Raw genomic sequence first — 20,184 nt, 5'->3', positions numbered from 1 at the left:
TCCCTGTTGTTACTTGTTTCATAGTTCTGTCCAAGCAATGCAGTCATATTTATGCAATTTTGGAATCATTTCCAAGCCATTTTCCTGACGCGCAAACACAAGACATCACAACACAAAGATGAACAAAGAACACTGAATATGTGGCAGAGTGTTTATGCAGCTTCCCCTTTCAAATGCATATTTAGAGCAGATGGTCTAATATTTATTATTTATCTGGCCAGTAGATATATACTGGCAACATGACTGTTTGCTCAGGATTTTCAAATGTTTTATTATCACATGGATAATGATGATGATGAATATATCGCTGAGAGTGGATATGGGGGAACAGTAACATTGTTATCTTTGGACCGGCTCCCAAATAGGGCTACATTTTCTAAAGGGTCACCAGGTTTCTCAGCTGAAGTTGATTACCTTCACAAATAAACCTCGAGGAGCGCACAACTCTGCGTTTGTTATTTCACAAACAGTGTGTCGAAGCATTCACATCGGTGAATGGTTTACTTATTTATGGAAATCCTATTTTAAATGCCCAGCTTCAAAGGCTTTTGTTTACTCTGATAAATGAGAGGCTGTTTTTCTTTCAGGGCTTCCTGCCGGAAGCACGTACTGTTATGATTTAATATGAAACAATTGCTAAACTCTTTAATTTTCTTACTACCGGTCCAGCATAGAAGTGCACTTTGGGGTAAATAGGATAATTGGTCATTATAACGTCCTGGTTTTGCGCTTCAAATCGATGGGGTGCAAAATTTTCAGCAATAAAATACATTTCTCTCAATGATGTGATTAGCATTATATTCATTGTGAGAGAACTACTATCACAGCAGGTCCATTACATCAGTGGGCACAGGAATCTCCATGTGACAAGTCAGGCTTCCAACCAAACAAAACACATTGTTTAACTCTCAAGGTCAATCTAAGGACATGGTTGACGAACGACCTTGTAGCACAGCTGGCTAAAAGGTGAGCGTGAATTTAGAGCCTTCTCCATAGGAGACCCGTGCCAAGGCATGCCAAAGAGAACGACCATGACTGGGAGGGACTGTAGTCACAAACAAGCAAGTTTTTCCCTATGTCCTCATTTTTTTCATGGCAGTAAGATTGTACAGAGTTCATGTGTAACCTAAGGGATTAGAATAAGATTACTTTAATTAACCCACATTGTTTGTGGTCCAGGCGAATTGACGTAACTCATGTTTTAACACTTTTGCAACAGCGAGGTCTACTGTCACCCTCCAGTTAAGGTTACCATAAGTATCAACCATAGCCACTGGAGAGGGATTTCAATTCTAACCCAGATATTAGGCCTAATGATAATAAACAGAATCTATCACAGAAAATCTTTATGAAGGGGAATGGTGTGTTATATCAATGCGGGATTTTCCTTCTGTTTCAGGATCACATCTAAAGCTTTTTACATTTTGTCGAGGACAGTATATTTCCCTTCCCTCATCATGGTAACCGAATACTCCTTCAGCTTTCCTGTAAATGGAGGGGAATATGGTGATGACTCACTCAGACGAAAACGATACTATTGACATGAAAAGACCATAGCTTTTCATGTCAGTGGATTGTGGTTGCAAGCACAATGTCAAAAAGTATTAGTATGTGTTCCATTGAAAATTAGCTATTAATAATAAAGTCAAGTCAATTTCCCCTTTCTGCCTGTTCTCAGTATGAACACGTGTGGCATCTAAAATATGAGTGCTAAGAGAAAGCGCCCCCAGGGCAGGCCTCTCCGAATAAGATCATGGTGTCTCATTAGGGAAATGCCAATTGGTATGGATGTCTGGACACTGAACTGCCAGTGACCTGATTGCTTGAGGAGGAGAAAAAACATTGTCCCCGTTGTGTGTGGAAACACATTTACATTTGACATTTACATTTGACATTTTAAGTCATTTAGCAGACGTTCTTATCCAGAGTGACATACAGGAGCAATTTACACGCTACATGCCTGATTCACTGCAATACACCACTTACTATGAATTCATTGATCTCATTATTTCAACCTGGCCTACATTATCAAATCTTAACAAACAAAGTAGAAATACACACAATGTTCGCAAATTAAAGATGTTGGCCTTATTTGTATTCCCTGTAGGCGACCTGGCCGTCTCTCGGCTGGACATTGGGTAGTGGCACAGTGATTGGGTAGGCCTTCAATCTCCTTGAAGCTTAAATCCAGTTATAATCCTTTTCATTCACACCAAGAAAATCATCAGGCATATTTAATAGTTGAAAGATACATTTGATCTATGAAAGCATATTTGCCTTTTTCCTATGCATGGATATTTAAGTCAGGTGAATGTTTAATGTTTAATTGAGACAGAAATGTTTAAATATTTGTTTTCCCTTCCAACTATTCACAGTTTGGGATCAAGTGAAAATGTGTGTGTGTGTGTGTGTATGTGTGTGCGCGCGCTGCTCATTAGCCCTATGAACATTTTGTGGGGGGAGGTGTTTATTCAAGGAAAGGCCCAACGGAAGACAAGAAAGGCAACATGGGGAGAAGCTGTAATGTTCCACCTAGATATTTATCCACCTTTGGTCTTTTAGCAGCGTCTATCTGGTGCTTGGTCTGGGTTAGAACTGAATTTGAAGAGAGGAAGGGGGCAGCACCGATCAATGTCCAATTCATGGGGGCCGTATCAAATGTATGTAAGTCCCTGCGCCCCCAAGACATCGGGCTGTAGTACAGCACATACAGTACATCTCACTCAGTCTCCCTCTCTCTGGCTGAGGTTTTCTGGCTTGTTAATGCCGAACCCTTCCATCCATTCAGATTCATTTTGCGCTCATCTGTATGTTTTAAACATCACAGCGTGAGTGTGCTGCATATTACGTAATTGGCACATCCTTGCTTACATTAAAATGCTGTGAGTGTAATGGGGAAAATTCAATCATAGAGACTAGACAACCTGGACCCTCTCTTCCTAAAATTATCCGCCGCCATTGTTGCAACCCCTATTACTAGTCTGTTCAACCTCTCTTTCGTATCGTCTGAGATTCCTAAAGATTGGAAAGCGGCCGCGGTCATCCCCCTCTTCAAAGGGGGAGACACTCTAGACCCAAACTGTTACAGACCTATATCCATCCTGCCCTGCCTTTCTAAAGTCTTCGAAAGCCAAGTTAACAAACAGATCACCGACCATTTCGAATCCCACCGTACCTTCTCCACTATGCAATCYGGTTTCCSAGCTGGTYACRGGTGCACCTCAGCCACGCTCAAGGTCCTAAACKATATCATAACCGCCATCRATAAAAGRCAGTACTGTGCAGCCGTCTTCATCRACCTGGYCAAGGCTTTCGRMTCTGTCAATCACCGTATTCTTATCGGCAGACTCAACAGCCTTGGTTTCTCTAATGACTGCCTCGTCTGGTTCACTAACTACTTCTCAGATAGAGTTCGGAGGCCCTGTTGTCCGGACCTCTGGCAGTCTCTATGTGGGTGCCACGGGGTTCAATTCTCGGGCCGACTCTTTTCTCTGTATATATCAATGATGTCGCTCTTGCTGCGGATGATTCTTTGATCCACCTGCTATGCAGACGACACCATTCTGTATACATCTGGCCCTTCTTTGGACACTGTGTTAACAAACCTCCAAACGAGCTTCAACGCCATACAACACTCCTTCCTTGGCCTCCAACTGAAATGCATGCTCTTCAACCGATCGCTGCCCGCACCCGCCTGCCTGACTAGCATCACTACTCTGGACGGTTCTGACTTAGAATATGTGGACAACTATAAATACCTAGGTGTCTGGCTAGACTGTAAACTCTCCTTCCAGACTCACATTAAGCATCTCCAATCCAAAGTTAAATCTAGAAACGGCTTCCTATTTCGCCACAAAGCCTCCTTCACTCATGCTGCCACATACCCTCGTAAAACGGACTATTCTAACAATCCTTGATTTCGGCAATGTCATTTACAAAATAGCCTCCAACACTCTACTCAGCAAATTGGATGCAGTCTATCACAGTTTTGTCATCAAAGCCCCATATACTACCCATCACTACGACCTGTATGCTCTCGTTGGCTGCTCCTTGCTACATATTCGTCGCCAAACCCACTGGCTTCAGGTCGTCTATAAGTCTTTGCTTGGTAAAGCTGTGCCTTATCTCAGCTCACTGGTCACCAAAGCAACACCCACCCGTAGCACGTGCACCAGCAGGTATATTTCACTGGTCATCCCCAAAGCCAACACCTTCTTTGGCCGCCTTTCCTTCCAGTTCTCTGCTGCCAATGACTGGAACAAATTGCAAAAATCACTGAAGTTGGAGACATATCTCCCTCACTAACTTTAAGGGTCAGCTGTCAGAGCAGCTTACCGATCGCTGCAACTGTACACAGCCCATCTGTAAATAGCCCATCCAACCAACTACCTACCCCATCCCCATATTAGTTTTTGTTTTTCTGCTCTTTTGCACACCAGTATTTCTACTTGCACATCCTCATCTGCACATATCTCACTCCAGTGTAAATTGCTCAATTGTAATTAATTCACCACTATTGGCCTATTTATTGCCTTACCTCCTTACTTCATTTGCACACACTGTCTACAGATCTTATTGTATTATTGACTGTACGTTTGTTTATTCCATGTGTAACTCTGTGTTGTTGTTTGTGTCGCACTGCTTTGCTTTATCTTGGCCAGGTCGCAGTTGTAAATGAGAACTTGTTCTCAACTGGCCTACCTGGTTAAATAAAGGTGAAATATATATATATATATTTTAAAGACTAGAGCTCACACAACGCCTCAAGAAAATGCCATGCAGGGCGAGTGGCATGAACTAAAAAATCCAGTGCCCTAGACAGAAACTCATTGGAAGGTTGGGGGGGAGAGTAGGTTACAGAGTTGGGGGCGATTTGTGAGTGCATAGTCTGCTTTAGTCAGGGAGCTGTTGTGAGAGCTGCCACAACCTATTAAGACACGGGCTGGCATTAATGAAGAGAGTCTGCGAGCGCTTTCACAAACCAGTTCAGACAGGATTTACTGGGAGAATCCATCCTGTTGCTTTTGGACCTCCCTCAACCTGTTTAGCACACGTACATGCTCAAACACAGGCATGAACAAACACACACACACACTCACTCACTCAGTAAGTGTGTATGATGTACGTGTGCCTATGTGGAGTTCAATAATGTTTATATCTGCCTGGATGACTGTCCATAAACATATTCTCCCTAAGGTGGATGTGCAGAGGGAGGAATTATCCCTACTGCTTTCTGTTTGGGATGTAACCAGTCTAATGCATTAAAATGCTATGAGTTGATGCAGTTTATGTGTATCTTATTTTCCTTGCGCAATTGCCTTTCTCTATGGGACTGAAAGTAAGCCTATTTGAAACAGCATTTTCTCTGTAACACTGTGGCTTTGACCATTCAGAGCATTTTGCATTAGTTGATGTATGTTTTTCATAACCGAGACCAGACCATTGATTGTGTGTCAGCTTTGGTATAGATAGGTGAGGTTAGTTTGCTCTTTACTGAGCAATGTGCATGATGTTGATGTTGAGGCTAATTTATAGCATCTTTAGAGTCTGACTAGGAAAGCTACAGTAAATGTAAAAAAAAAGTGCTATTATGAAAAGAAATGGAGTTATATGCATATTCTTAATTTTTTTGGAGGGTTAGGGCTAACCTTAGCTCACTCCTCTCCTTGGTGATGCATCCTCTTATGCCAACATGCCCAACAAGCATTACCTGATGAGCAATGGCGGCAGGTAGCCTAGTGGTTAGAGTGTTGGGCCAATAACTGAAAGGTTGCTGGATTGAATCCCCGAGCTGACAAGGTAAAAATCTGTCCTTCTGCCCCTGAGCAAGGCAGTTATCCCACTGTTCCCTGGGTGCCGTGGATGTTGATTATGGCAGCCACCTGCAGCTCTCTGATTCAGAGGGGTAGGGTTAAATGCGGAAGACACATTTCAGTTGAATACATTGTTGTACAACTGACTAGGAATTCTTTCCCCAATGAGCAATAAAGAAATAATGTGTCTTATTTAAAGTAAGAGAGTTGATTACTTGGTCACAATGTGATACCACTTTTACTGCGCAAGAGCTGTGGATTCTGTTGCTCAAGGCAGAATCGAGCCAAGCCTCCCAAGATTTTTCCTTTAAAGGGGAAATTTGCGGTTGAAACATTACATTTACATTTAAGTCATTTAGCAGACGCTCTTATCCAGAGCGACTTACAAATTGCAAAGTTCATACATATTCATCCTGGTCCCCCCGTGGGGAATGAACCCACAACCCTGGCGTTGCAAGCGCCATGCTCTACCAACTGAGCCACACGGGACCGTGAAACAATAACAAAGAATTTTCCCTGCCACTGTTTCGGTAGATCTATAGATGCAAATACTGACTATTCATATAGTTTGAAGCATGTTTTGAGGCTATACAGTGTTTGTTTACATTTACTTTGTTTACAAACATTGTAGTAAAACAAGCTTAGCCTATATTTTAGGTTCTGATAGGGTAAGACAGTTGAACTAAGTTTGAGGCATTTATAAGTTATATTGTTCAAGAATCAATTATGGGTACTTAAGCAATAAGGCACGAGGGGGTGTGGTATATGGCCAATATGCCACGGCTAAGGACTGTTCTTATGCACGACTCAACACAGAGTGCATGGATACAGCCCTTATCCGTGGTATATTGGCCATATACCACAAACCTCAGAGGTGCCTTAATGCTATAATAAACTGGTTATCAAAGTAATTAGAGCAGTAAAAATACATGTTTTGTCATACCCATGGTATATGGTCTGATATACCACGGCTGTCAGCCAATCAGCATTCAGGGCTCGAACCACCCAGTTTATAAATATCATGAATTTATAAGTTTAAAAAATGGTAGTAGCAAATGCAGATCGATCCTTTAAACTAGAGGGAGGACTGCCCCCTACTGGCCTATCAAGAACTCTGCAATACAACTTTCCCAATGAGGTGCTGAGCCTTCTTTAGAATAACATTCTGCAAGGTAAATCCATTACCTTCATTTGAAAGAACATCGTTATTTGTGGTTTTCTACAAGTGCTTGCCTAATATACAATAGGTAAAATAATAACCTCACCAATTTTGTTCATACTCATTTTTTATTTCCTGCATTGCACCCCCTTATAACTCAGTATGCAGCCCCAGTACGCTAGGTGGAGCTAAACATTTTACGTACAAATCAATGTAGAAGAAGACAAACATATTCGAAAGATGTCGGCGACCAGAGAAAAAGATGGTCGACCAGGGAAACCTTCAGGAAAGGAATCTCAACCTTTGATTATAGCCAAAACTCCGGCAGAGGAGCAGCGCCTTAAATTGGAGAGATTGATGAGAAACCCTGTAAGTGTCGGCGGGGTTCTTTGAGGATATATTCAAATAGCTCATGTTTACTCCACAGCCAGCAAGGCTAGCTAACATTAGCGCCAACTGCAGTGAATCTGTTTACCCAGATAGTTAGCTAGAACATTGCCTGATTCACAGTCTGAGATTGATGGCGTTAATTTGTTTGGAAAAATTCATCTCACAAGCCAGAATGTTGAATACCATTTTATTTCAACGTAACGTTACTGTGCCATTTGTGTGTGCGGTTTGTCCTTTTGTTGGTAGGAATTTGAGAAAAATATCCACAGGAAAGTACAGTATCAATAAACCAACTTTTCCAAACGCTGGTAATGGTTTATATCACCTGTCAGAAAACAATGCAAACATGTGCATGTATTTACATGCGCAAATGCTTCAGGTGATAAGGCACTTGAATGCACCACCAGCGCTTTGAAAAGGTTTCGTTAGTAGGGGGCGACAGGGAACTAGCGAGGTGACGAAGATGGCGGAAGTGGATGCTGAGTTCGAATTAAGCAGGTAGTCAGTAGTGACAACAGTAGTATCGAAAACGAACGAAAAGGAATTTGTCTAAGATTGGAGTGCAGTAAATGATAATGAATTGCTTCTTGTTCGGATGCATATGTGGGAAACCCGTTTGGTTTCGAAAATTGTGACGTATGCACTTGGAAAAGTGGCGTGTCAGAGTGACCTGAGCTGTGTTCGAATACCCTTACTAATTTACTGTATAGTACATACTTAATGAGTATATATTATTAGTTCATTTTAGTATACTGTAAACGAACGGTATCCTTTCAGTTGAGCATACTGGCGCTTCGCCTGTCTACAGGGAGTTTATTCTGTTGCTATGCAACCTCTTGCTCTCTTATTAGCATAACAAATTACTAGCTAGACTTCGAGTGTGTATGTAAATTCAATCTGGATTGCCAGAGTGTGCTTTGGGCGTTTGTAAATTAGGGCGTTGTCAGATTGTCCGTTCATAAATTCTGAGCGTTTCGCTCCTGGAGTGTGCTCTGGAGGAGTAGAGTTGATCTGAGCGTTCTGACCTCAACTGCAGTCAAGCACCCAAGCTAACTGGCTAATGTTGGCTAGCTTGCTAGCTACTTCCAGACACAAATGAGAGAACATCTCACTCTGACCATTTTACTTGCCCTAGCAGAGCTGGTTAGGCAGTTTTCATGTTATCCAGAGCGTTGGTGACTAACTGTGCTGCTGACAACAATTTAATTATGCTTTTTTGCCAATGTTTATTGACACCGGGCACATTCAACGATCGTTTGTAAATTCATCAGTTATTCTGCGTTCTGGCAGTCAGACGAGAGTGCTCTGAAATCGTAGTAGATATTCAGAGTGAATTTATGAACAGACCCGAACGACTATACCACTTAGCTAAGCTATGAATGACGTGAATAATCAAGTCAATAAACGTTGGGTAGTTAGCATAAAGTAAATATACTGGCAAGTTCGATGTACTAGGAGCCAACAAATCTGAAAACGTTGTGAAGCCACGCCCATTTCCGAAGAATTGCATTATGTGCCCTAAAAGCACTGAAATGTTGTCCGTTGCTTTTATACTTCGTATTTTGGCGAATGTAGGACCACATCCGAGACATTTTGGCATACTAACTCTTTCCATACTATGACCAATAAGCATACTACATACTCAAATTAAGTCACAAATAGTATGGTTAGTATGAGTTTTCCAACACCGCTCAGGAGTGGTAATATTTTGATTAATTTAATTTCTGAAGATCAGAGGAAGATTGCAGTGGGCCTCAAAAGAATCAGGACAACAAAGGAGTCATCTCAGGGGTGACGAAGGATGTTCAGGTTGATTACCTGAAGAGAATTCCTGATGTGGTGGGTGCCCGGAGTCTGACCTGCTGGGTGAATGGAGAAAAAGAAAGTCTGTCTGTCCTGTTTTTTGTTGTTGATAAAGAGCAAATACCCACGCATGTGAACCTTGGTTATGTAAGATATGACGTAATAGCTTTCATCTCTAAACCACAGCAGTGTAAGAATTGTAAAGGATTTGGCCATGTTTCATGTGTGTGCAGATGAACAGAGTATACTGAAGAACGGTGTGTAAAAGGATGACGTTGTTGCAATTGTGGTGGGGATCATGATCCTGAGTTCCTGTAGTGCCCTGTAAGAGTGAAGGAAATTGAAGTGGTAAAAGTCAGAGCGGTCAATTGAATCTCCTATGCAGAGGTGATTTAAAAGAATTGAGAAAACAAGTGATGCTAGTGAAGATATAGTAGTGGATACACCACAGCCTGTAGTAAATGTTTGCTGCCAGACAAGAGACCCTGTGTGTTAAATTGATTTTGTGTTCATTGCCACAGTTAAACTGTACAGCACAAGTCTTAAAGAAGTCGAGGAAACTGGACATTATTGTGGCTGTGGCAGAAATGTTTTTGGGACTCAAGGGTTTTACATCTGAAGACTTGCAAGGGGTACTGGCGCTGGAAGACCCACCCTCCCAGGTTCCCCTTGAGCCTGTATAGGGATGTATTTATTTTTTAACATAAGTTGTTTGATTTAAAAAATATATATTTTGTTTCTGGTAGTTCAGTTTTTTGGGGGGAATCCTGTTTCCATCCCGCATAGTAGGTGGCAGGATGCACATTAAATTGTGTGATCGCCAATATATCTTAAAAGAAGAAGCGCTTTGAAAAGTTGGTTTAATTATGCTTTCCTGAGGACATTTTATCACCACTTCCTTCCATCAAAAGGACCAACAGAATGGGCAACCATTAAAGTAAGTTTAAATATAATTTATTCAACATTCTGGCTTGTAGAGAATTTTAGGGTAACTTAATTCATACTGAATGTCCATGGGGTAACCATGGTAAGTCTGATGTATTAGGCAAGCTAGAACAGTGAGTGACAATACTAGCTAGCTAATTATCGTAAAAATGAATACTCATCTATGTTTGTAGGATAAACCTGCTCCTATCCCAGACCGACCAAAAGAATGGAACCCTCGGGCTCCTCCGGAGTTTGTGCGGGATGTGATGGGTAAGCCTGCAAACTTTAGCTAAATACCTGTGGTGGATTAATTAGTCAATTATCAGGCAACGGCAAGGGCATGTGCAAGTTATTTTTTTGCAGCCAAAGAGTCGAGCGAGCTCTGCAAGAATGATGGTTATTTATCTTGCAAGACTCGTTATCTACGCACCTACACACTATCACATTATTAGGTAGGCAATGGCATGTTGGCACAGTTCCGGCACTGGAAATCTTACTCCCTACTACGGAGTTGATTTTAATAAAATCACTTCTAGCCCGCTGATGAGATGTGTAATGAATCTCCCCCTCCTCCAGGCTCCAGTGCAGGGGCTGGCAGTGGAGAGTTCCATGTGTACAGACACCTTCGCAGGCGAGAGTATCAGAGACAGGACTTCTTGGACAAGATGACTGAGAAGGTGGGCAGCTGACCTTATCGTTTCTCTTGGGAACCAATTTCTTTTTAACGGTAGGGTTCAGCAAACTCTTTCCTTTTTCTTGCAGCAAAAGATGGATTTGGACTATCTTGACAAGGTGTCAGATAACCAACAGGCAGCTGATGAAAGAACAGCCAAACGCAGGAAGAAAAGGTTGGTACATTAATCAAGGACCCACTAAAAATAAAATCTATAGAGCCTATTGCTTTTATTCTCTGCTGTAAACTTTATACTTGCTGGTTTGTTACATTACACGTTTGTGTATTTCAGGGAAAAGCTGAAGCAGAAGAAGCTTATGGCAAAGAAAGCCAAGCAGGAAGCCAACAACGTTGAAGGTAAATTAAACAAATAATATTTAAGTGATAGATTTCATTGAAACATGTCCCCTTCAGACTTTAAGTGTGATGAAAGAGCAAGTCCACTACATGTGTTGCTATGACCAGTGCAGGAGCTAAATTGTACTCGCATATTACGCTACAGCAGGGGTTTTCTGGATCAGAAAGGGGCTAAGGTGGAGGGCGTGGCAATGGGCGTGGTCAGCAATGGGCGTGGCGGTGTAGAGACATTTTTGTAATTTTAAGCCAATTTCCTGCAATTCTACATATTCTGCCATGAAGCTGAGAGAAGATTTTGCTGTTTTTTAAGCTAATTTCCTTTTGCCATGGCTGATGCTTTATTTTGCTCAAACATGATAACAAAATCAATATTGCTAAATTCATTGTTTTTGGAATTTTAAATTCTCCTATCTAGATTTTATTTAGGTGATTGTTGTCAAAGATTATAAAAAAATAGGTAAATTGTCTTAAGTAACTTTACAGTGCATTCAGAAAGTATTCAGAACCCTTGACTTTTTCCACATTTTGCTATGTTACAGCTTAATTCTAAAATTGATTAAATTGTTTTCCCCTCATCAATCTACCCCATAATGACAAAGCAAAAACTGATTTATCACATTTACATAAGTATTCAGACCCTTTATTTAGTACTTTGTTGATGCACCTTTGGCAGCGACTATAGCCTTGTGACTTCTTAGCACACCTGTATTTGGGGAGTTTCTCCCATTCTTCTCTGCAGATCTTCTCAAGCTCTGTCAGGTTGGATAGGGAGTGTCGTTCCACAGCTATTTTCAGGTCTCTCCAGAGATGTTCGATCGGGTTCAAGTCCGGTCTCTGGCTGGGCCACTCAAGGTCACTCCTGCATTGTCTTGGCTGTATGCTTTGGGTCGTTGTCTTGTTGGAAGGTGAACATTCACCTCAGTCTGAGATACTGAGCACTCTGGAGCAGGTTTTCATCAGAGCTCTTTGTACTTCGCTCCGTTCATCTTTCCCTCGATCCTGACTAGTCTCCCAGTCCCTGCCGCTGAAAAGCATCCCCACAGCATGATGCTGCCACCACCGTGCTTCACCGCAGGGATGGTTCCAGGTTTCCTCCAGATGTGGCATTCAGGCCAAAGAATTCAATCTTGGTTTCATCAGACCAGAGAACCTTGTTTTTCATGGTCAGAGTCCTTTAGGGGCTATTTGGCAAGCTCCAAGCGGGTTGTCGTGTGCCTTTTACTGAGGAGTGGCTTCCGTCTGGCCACTCTACCATAAAGGCCTGATTGGAGGAGTGCTTCAGAGATGGGAGAACCTTCCAAAAGGACAACCATTTCCACAGAGGAGCTCTGTCAGTGACCATTGGGTTCTCGGTCACCTTCCTGACCAAGGCTCTTCTCACCCTATTGCTCAATTTGGCTGGGCGGCCAGCTCTAGGAAGAGTCTTGGTGGTTCCAAGCTTCTTCTATTTAAGAATGATGGAGGCCACTGTGTTCTTAGGGACCTTCAATGCTGCAGACATTTTTTGGTACCCTTCCCCAGATCTGTGCCTCGACACAATCCTGTCTCGGAGCTCTACGGACAATTCCTTTGACCTCATAGCTTGGTTTTGCTCTGACACACACTGTCAACTGTGGGAGCTTGTATAGACAGGTGTGTTTCTTTCCAAATCATGTCAAATCAATTGAATTTACCACAGGTGGACTCCGAGTTGTAGAAACATCTTCAAGGATGATCAATGGAAACAGGATGCACCTGAGCTCAATTTTGAGTCTCCTAGCAAAGGGTTTGAATACTTATGTATTCGGCAGGTAGCCTAGTGGTTAGAGCGTTGGGCCAGTAACCAAAAGGTTGTAAGGATAAGAACTGACTTGCCTAGTTAAATCAAGGTTTAAAAAAATAAAGAAGGTATTTCTGTTTTCTGTTTGCAAATTTCTAAAAACCTGTTTTTGCTTTGTCATTATGAGATATTGTGTATAGATTGTGACTGACTGGCTCAGTGACTGACTGGCTCAAAACTTGAAATAGTTTTTTTTTTTACATTGGATAAAAGCAGACACTCAGAGCTACAAAATGTTATATCATACACTACAGTTGAGGAACAATGGGAAAGTAATTTTGCTTTTGAGAAAATGGAATTTGAATGTTTTGGTACTACTATTGGAGAGCCCTTTGTGTACCTCCATTCTGTACCGTTCACACCCTCTTAAGCTTTAGCCCCACCCTTCTCTTTAAGGTTTGATCCTAATGTACTAACAGCAGTCAAGCACCCAAGCTAACTTGCTAGCTGTTTCCAGACATTTTAAGTGCGAGAGAACAGCTCACTGAACATTACTCGACCTAGCAGAGCTGGTAAGGCTGTTATGTTATCCAGAGCGTTGGTGACTGCAACTGTGTTGTCAGATCGCAAATTCAGAGCGTTTCACGTTGAGTGTACACTGGATGAGCTAACTGACTAACATTGGCTAGCTTGCTAGCTATTTCCAGACACATAATAAGAACACCACATTCTGACCATTTTACTCACGCTAGCAGAGCTGGTTAGGCTATTTTCATGTTATCCAGAGCGTTGCTGACTAACTGTGCTGCTGGCAACAATTTAATTACACTTTTTTGCCAACGTTTACTGACACTGGCCACATTCAACGGGTGTTGAGCGTTCGTAAATCATCAGTTAATCTACGCTCTCTGGCACACTGAGACGAGAGTGCTTTGAAATCGGAGTGGATGGCCAACATGAATCTGCATGTAACTAACCAACCAGGTTTAATGTAAGCTAGATAACATTAGGCTCTAGGTAGCCAAGCAAATAGCTGAGAAATAGCTGAGATACGAATAATAATGTCATACACATTTGGCTAAAGTTAGCTAGTTAAACAATGAACAATCACAACTCATGACTTTATTATTCTGCCTGAATCTGCAGGTGATACACTTCTTACGGCTGAAATCCCGTTAACGGGATCGATTTGAAAATCGCCAGTGAAAGTGCAGGGCGCCAAATTCAAACAACAGAAATCTCATAATTAAAATTCCTCAAACATACAAGCATTATACACCATTTTAAAGATAAACTTGTTGTTAATCCCACCACAGTGTCCAATTTCAAAAAGGCTTTACGACGAAAGCACACCATCTGATTATGTTAGGTCAGCGCCTAGTCACAGAAAAACACAGCCATTTCCAGCCAAAGAGGGGAGTCACAAAAAGCAGAAATAGAGAAAATGAATCACTAACCTTTGATCTTCATCAGATGGCACTCATAGGACTTCATGTTACACAATACATGTATGTTTTGTTCGATAAAGTTCATATATATATCCCAAAATCTCAGTTTACATTGGCGCGTTATGTTCAGTAGTGTTTTGCCTCCAAAACATCCGGTGATTTTGCAGAGAGCCACATCAATTTACAGGAATACTCATCATAAATGTTAATGAAAATACAAGTGTTATGCATGGAATTAAAGATATACTTCTCCTTAATGCAAACGCTGTGTCAGATTTTAAAAAGCTTTATGACAAAAGCACACCATGCAATAATCTGAGTACAGCGCTCAGGCACCAAAACAAGCCATACAGATACCCGCCATGTTGTGGAGTCAACAAAAGTCAAAAATAGCATTATAAATATTCACTTACCTTTGATGATCTTCATCGGAATGCACTCCCAGGAATCCCAGTTCCACAATAAATGTTCGATAAAGTTCATCTTTATGTCCAAATACCTCCTTTTTGTTAGCGCGTTTAGTTCACCAATCGAAATTCACAAGGTGCGGGCAAGTCCAGACAAAGTCAAAACAGTTCCGTTACAGTTCGTAGAAACATGTCAAACGATGTATAGAATCAATCTTTAGGATGTTTTTTTTATCATAAATCTTCAATAATGTTTCAACTGGACAATTCCTTTGTCTTTAGAAATGAAAAGGAACGGAGCTCGCTCTCACGGCCAAGCGCCTGATTTAGCTCATGGCATTCTGCCAGACCTCTTAGTCAAACAGCTCTTATTCGCTCCCCCTTCACAGTAGAAGCCTGAAACAAGGTTCTAAAGACTGTTGACATCTAGTGGAAGCCGTAGGAAGTGCAATCGGACCAAATGTACACTATCTTGGATAGGCAAAAACTTGAAAACCTCAGATTTCCCACTTCCTGGTTGGATTTTGTCTCAGGTTATTGCCTGCCATATGAGTTCTGTTATATTCACACACATCATTCAAACAGTTTTAGAAACTACAGAGTGTTTTCTATCCAAATCTACTAATAATATGCATATCTTAGCTTCTGGGCCTGAGTAGCAGGCAGTTTACTCTGGGCACGCTTTTCATCCGAACGTGGAAATAGCGCCCCCCAGCCATAAGAAGTTACCCAACCAGGTTCAATGTTAGCTAGCCAAGCAACATTAGGCTTGCCAAGCAAATGGCTCTTTCTGTCAATTTTAAACTTTTAATATCTGAAAAATGTAGCTAGCTAGACTATCTTACCCATATACATCATTAATGGTTGGACGGTCTCCTGTCGGATGCCATGGTTGCCCGTAGTTTGAAGATGTAATCCGGAGACAGGTGTTCTCAATCTCCTTAGCTATCATACTCGAATTACACAGATTTTTAAAAACTCAGTCCTCCAGAAAGTGGAGAGCAACACTTATGTAGTTTTAGTACACCATTTTTTTAAACGCCGCATTAGACAGGATTACCTAGACATACTGACCAGCTCAAATAGACAGAAGCATGCTATATGGCAGACCAATCCAAACTCATCCCTCGGCATGTCCAGCCCACTCATTATCTCAGCCAATCATGGCTAGCGGGAAGGTTGCTGACTTTTTCTGTGGCTAAACCAACTAGGCTCGTAATTTAACAAATGCCTTCTCGAACATGTGAACATTCATGTGCCTTTACAACAAACTTGTACGCCATCTGTAAATACGAATAAAAGACAGCAACCTTCGTCTCGTGCCGAAATGCGCATATGCAGGCCGTCAAATCAAAAGGGACTGCTTTCAATAGTTGTTTTTGACGGGGGGGGAAAGCATGTCAGTTTGTCACTTTCATGATGTTGGAGTAATAACATGTTCAAATACTTAAGACATTCGCTTGAATCTAGGTTGTGTCTTCAGATAGAGAAAATTAATAACTAAGGAAGATTTTTTTCACTTCTCTCATTGACTTCTCAAACCCCAAATCCAGACCTGGTCTGCGTTGCAAGCGTTCCTGGAAGTCTTGCAATGTTGCGTCTCTAGGTTTAGAAACTCCGTCACAATGCTCTGATCATTGGCTGATCGCTCCCAACCAATGTTGGTTAATGTTGCATAGGCTTAAGTTTAAGTCATGTTTAAAAAAAAATCTGAGCGTTAGATCTCGGCTTGCATTTGAACTCTGTGATCTTGAAAAAGGTTGGTGACCACTGTTCTACAGTTTTCCCTGTTAACACTATCAACATTTCCCTTTACCGTGGAAATTGTGATTGAATCAATGCAATATTAGCCATTTTATATGCAACAAAAGGAACTATGCAAGAGATTTTGTTGTAGGCAGAACGCATCGGAGATGGATTCTATTGCATTGGTACACACGACTCAGCACGTACTCTACACAGACCGGTGCGGCATAACCAATCAGAGCTGCAGTAGGCCTATATACAAATAGACCATTTCCATATGGATCTGTGCCATTTACTTTTAACTGGACTGTGTTTACAGCATACGTGGTAGTGAGTAGATATGCTTGTTTTGAGTTTAAAGCGAGAGCAGTATGTAGCCACGTTTGCACATTTTGTTCATCAAATCAAATCAATTTATATAGCCCTTCTTACATCAGCTGATATCTCAAAGTGCTGTACAGAAACCCAGCCTAAAACCCCAAACGGTAAGCAAAGCAGGTGTAGAAGCAATTTTCATGTCCTTTGCTAGTTAGTTATTAGCCCAGTTTTATCATTTGTAGTCAGCAATAGGGGAATGATTGCTTCCTACAAGAGCACAGAACGTGTACATTTCTAGGCGTCTTTGAAAAGAGTTAGGTAAAGAGCTTTAAAAAAAATAAATAATAATAATAAACTTAGTGGCAGTGTTGTATTATTTTGTAAAGTGGTTTCTTGCATCAACAAAATATTTTCAGTCGCCTCCTTGTCTAAAGGACAAGTGGATAAACAGGTTAATGTCAAGCCCTGCATGTTCTTTTTTCAAATCTTATGGAATGTAGGCTTACAATGAACAGCATTTTTTTGTGGAACATTACTCCCAACCCATAGGAATCCCCACCCAGTTTACATTCAAATGGCAGAAGCCCTCAATGGTAATGTCCATGCCAAAATGGATATAACTCCTTTAGAGCCCTCTTTTTACCTTTATGGTGTAAAGTGACGCGGGAGGGGAAACATATAATCCAAAGACACTTCTATGAGTGGTCTGATGCATTTGTTAGATTACGAGCATTTAAGTGCAACATTGGTAGCGATGGTTTTGGAAAACAGCTTAGATTGAACACTAAACCCGGCCCAGTACAGTTTCTTAGTGGAAAATGGTAAAGGTAATAAGTTATGGCAGAAGAGACTGATTTTTAGATTGTCCCCTCTGTTCAGATTCTGAGAAGTCCTCCTCCAGCGGTGAAGAGGACGACCAGGAGAGGGAGGCTGAGGATGATGCAGAGGCGCCCAGCTTCGTCATGGGGAAGAGGTGAATGCCTGCCACCGGGTCATGAGACACGCTTCAGGAAGAAATTGAACAGGGGGGTCAATATCGAATACCTGTTTAGAAATTAACACAGCTGAGCAACACAGCCCAGCTTTTATCAATGTCATGAACTCCATAGACATCTGAGAAAGAACAAAGGGAGATGAGCCTCTGTTAGGGAACTGACATTCTTCCAAACTCATGTTTATAGTTTAGAGCCGTGTTACCTGGCCCTGGTCCTCGGGTACCGCCAACAGTACACATTTTTTGTTGTAGCCCTGGACAAACACACCTCATTCAACTCATTGAGGGCTTGATGATTAGTTGACAAGTTGAAACAGGTGTGCTTGTCAAGGGTTACAATAAAAATGTACTGTTGGGTACTCAAGGAACAGGGTTGGGGGACACTGGTTTTAGAGGACCTCGTTCCAATTCAGTGAATCGAGGTTGACAAAGCTGGGTTTCGCATTTATTAGGCACCAAACGGAAGAAAACTGACTGAAACAGGGAGGGAATACCTGAACTTGAAATGCTCCTATAAGAAATACATATTTTGGTTTTCTGTTGCAAAACCTTTTGCTACAGTGTGCCCTAATGAATGCAATAATACAGGTGTCTCTCATTTGAAACATTTTCCTTTTGTGTGGTAGTATAATTGCTCACTTGTTAATTTTTTTATACTGTACTTGTGTATATATTTTTAATAAACATCTGGGAAGAATAAGGCCTATATTTGCTGTATTTTCCTCCTGTAGAATCTTCTGGAATAGTTTATTACTAAATGATAGCCCAATTTCATAAGCCATACATTTACTTAAGGACAAGCATTGTCAAGCTATTTTCACAGTGCTGATCAGGACATAACTCCTATAAGGGTCACCACTCGTGAAATGAATTTGGGGAAGGATAATGGATTTCTTTGAGTATTTGTTCTAAGAGGAAAGCAGATGCTTGTATTAGGATTTTTATAGAGAAGTGCTTGCAGTAATAACCTGGGTAAAACATGGATCTGCAATTACTTTACCAGGAAGCAATCATTGCAGGTTATGTTGTCATCTTTATTGCATGTGTCTTGTTCATCCAATGACATACAGTACCAGTAAAAATGTTGGTCACCTACTAATTCAAAGGTTTTGCTTTCCAAGGGTTTAACTATTTTCTACATTGTCAAACTATGAAATTACGCATGGAATCATTTAGTATCCAAAAAGTGTTCAACAAATCAAAATGAGATTCTTCAAAGTATTATCTGTAATGCTTTTCCAACAGTCTTGAAGGAGTTCCCATATGCTGGGCACTTGTTGGCTGCTTTTCCTTCACTCTGCGGTCCAACTCATCCCAAACCATCTCAATTGGGTTGAGGTCAGGTGATTGTGGAGGCCAGGTCATCTGATGCATCACTCTCCTTGGTCTAATAGCCCTTACGCAGCCTGGAGGTGTGTTGGGTCATTGTTCTGTTGAAAAACAAATGATTGTCCCAGTAAGCGCAAACCAGATGGGATGGTGTGGCAATGCTGGTTAAGTGTGCCTTGAATTCTAAATAAAATCACCAACAGTGTCACCAGCAAAGCACATCACACCTCCATGCTTCATGGTGGGAACCACACATGCGGAGATCATCCGTTCACCTACTCTGCATCTCACAAAGACACGGCATCTGGAACCAAAAATCAAAAATTTGGACTCATCAGAGCAAAGGACATATTTCCACCGGTCGAATGTCCATTGTTCATGTTACTTGGCCCAAGCAAGTCTTCTTCTTATTGGTGTCCTTTAGTAGTGGTTTCTTTGCAGCAATTCAACCATGAAGGCCTGATTCATGCAGTCATTGTAAGTAAGAATTTGTAATTCTTGCCTAGTTAAGTAAAGTTACAAAAAAAAAGTTGCTATTGAGATGTCTGTTACTTGAACTCTGTGAAGCATTTATTTGGGCTACAATCGGAGGTGCAGTTAACTCTAATGAACTTATCCTCTGCAGCAGAGGTAACTCTGGGTCTTCCTTTCCTGTGGTGGTTCTCATGAGAGCCAGTTTCATCATAGCGCTTGATGTTTTTTGCGACTGCACTTGATGAAACCTTCGAAGTCCTTAAAATGTTCCAAATTGACTGACCTTCATGTCTTAAAGTAATGATGGACTGTCGTTTCTCTTTGCTTATTTGAGCTGTTCTTGCCATAATATGGACTTGGTCTTTTACCAAGTAGGGCTATCTTCTGTATACCACCCCTACCTTGTCACAACACAACTGATTGGCTCAAATGCATTAAGAAGGAAAGAAATTCCACAAATTAACAATGCACACCTGTTAATTGAAATGCATTCCGAGTGACTACCTCATGAAGCTGGTTGACAAAATGCCAAGTGTGCAAAAATGTCAAGGCAAAGGGTGGCTACTTTGAAAAATATCAAATATTTT

The 20,184-nt window shown here is 41.3% G+C and overlaps 1 protein-coding gene across 1 annotated transcript; it reads left to right on the top strand.

The window, feature by feature from the left end:
* Positions 1 to 7,151: 7,151 nt before the first annotated feature.
* prkrip1 (PRKR interacting protein 1) lies at positions 7,152 to 18,500 on the top strand. The gene is made up of 6 exons (XM_024012661.3): positions 7,152 to 7,341; positions 10,284 to 10,362; positions 10,669 to 10,769; positions 10,855 to 10,940; positions 11,058 to 11,122; positions 17,680 to 18,500. Exons 1-6 carry the CDS (start codon positions 7,213 to 7,215, stop codon positions 17,775 to 17,777), a joined length of 558 nt encoding a protein of 185 aa, XP_023868429.1. The 5' UTR covers positions 7,152 to 7,212; the 3' UTR covers positions 17,778 to 18,500.
* The last annotated feature ends 1,684 nt before the right edge of the window (positions 18,501 to 20,184 follow it).

This window comes from Salvelinus sp. IW2-2015, linkage group LG20 (assembly GCF_002910315.2).
Source record: "Salvelinus sp. IW2-2015 linkage group LG20, ASM291031v2, whole genome shotgun sequence".
In the NCBI taxonomy this organism is placed as follows: domain Eukaryota; kingdom Metazoa; phylum Chordata; class Actinopteri; order Salmoniformes; family Salmonidae; genus Salvelinus; species Salvelinus sp. IW2-2015.
Note: the sequence above shows the minus strand (reverse complement) of the source record. Positions and strands in the feature narration are given on the sequence as shown.

Excerpts from the sequence above, each read along its gene's own strand:
- prkrip1 (XM_024012661.3), top strand. The coding sequence starts at position 7,213 with ATGTCGGCGACCAGAGAAAAAGATGGTCGACCAGGGAAACCTTCAGGA. Across the intron at positions 10,363-10,668 it reads GTTTGTGCGGGATGTGATGG|GCTCCAGTGCAGGGGCTGGC; the intron begins GTAAGCCTGCAA and ends CCCCTCCTCCAG. Across the intron at positions 10,941-11,057 it reads GCCAAACGCAGGAAGAAAAG|GGAAAAGCTGAAGCAGAAGA; the intron begins GTTGGTACATTA and ends TGTGTATTTCAG.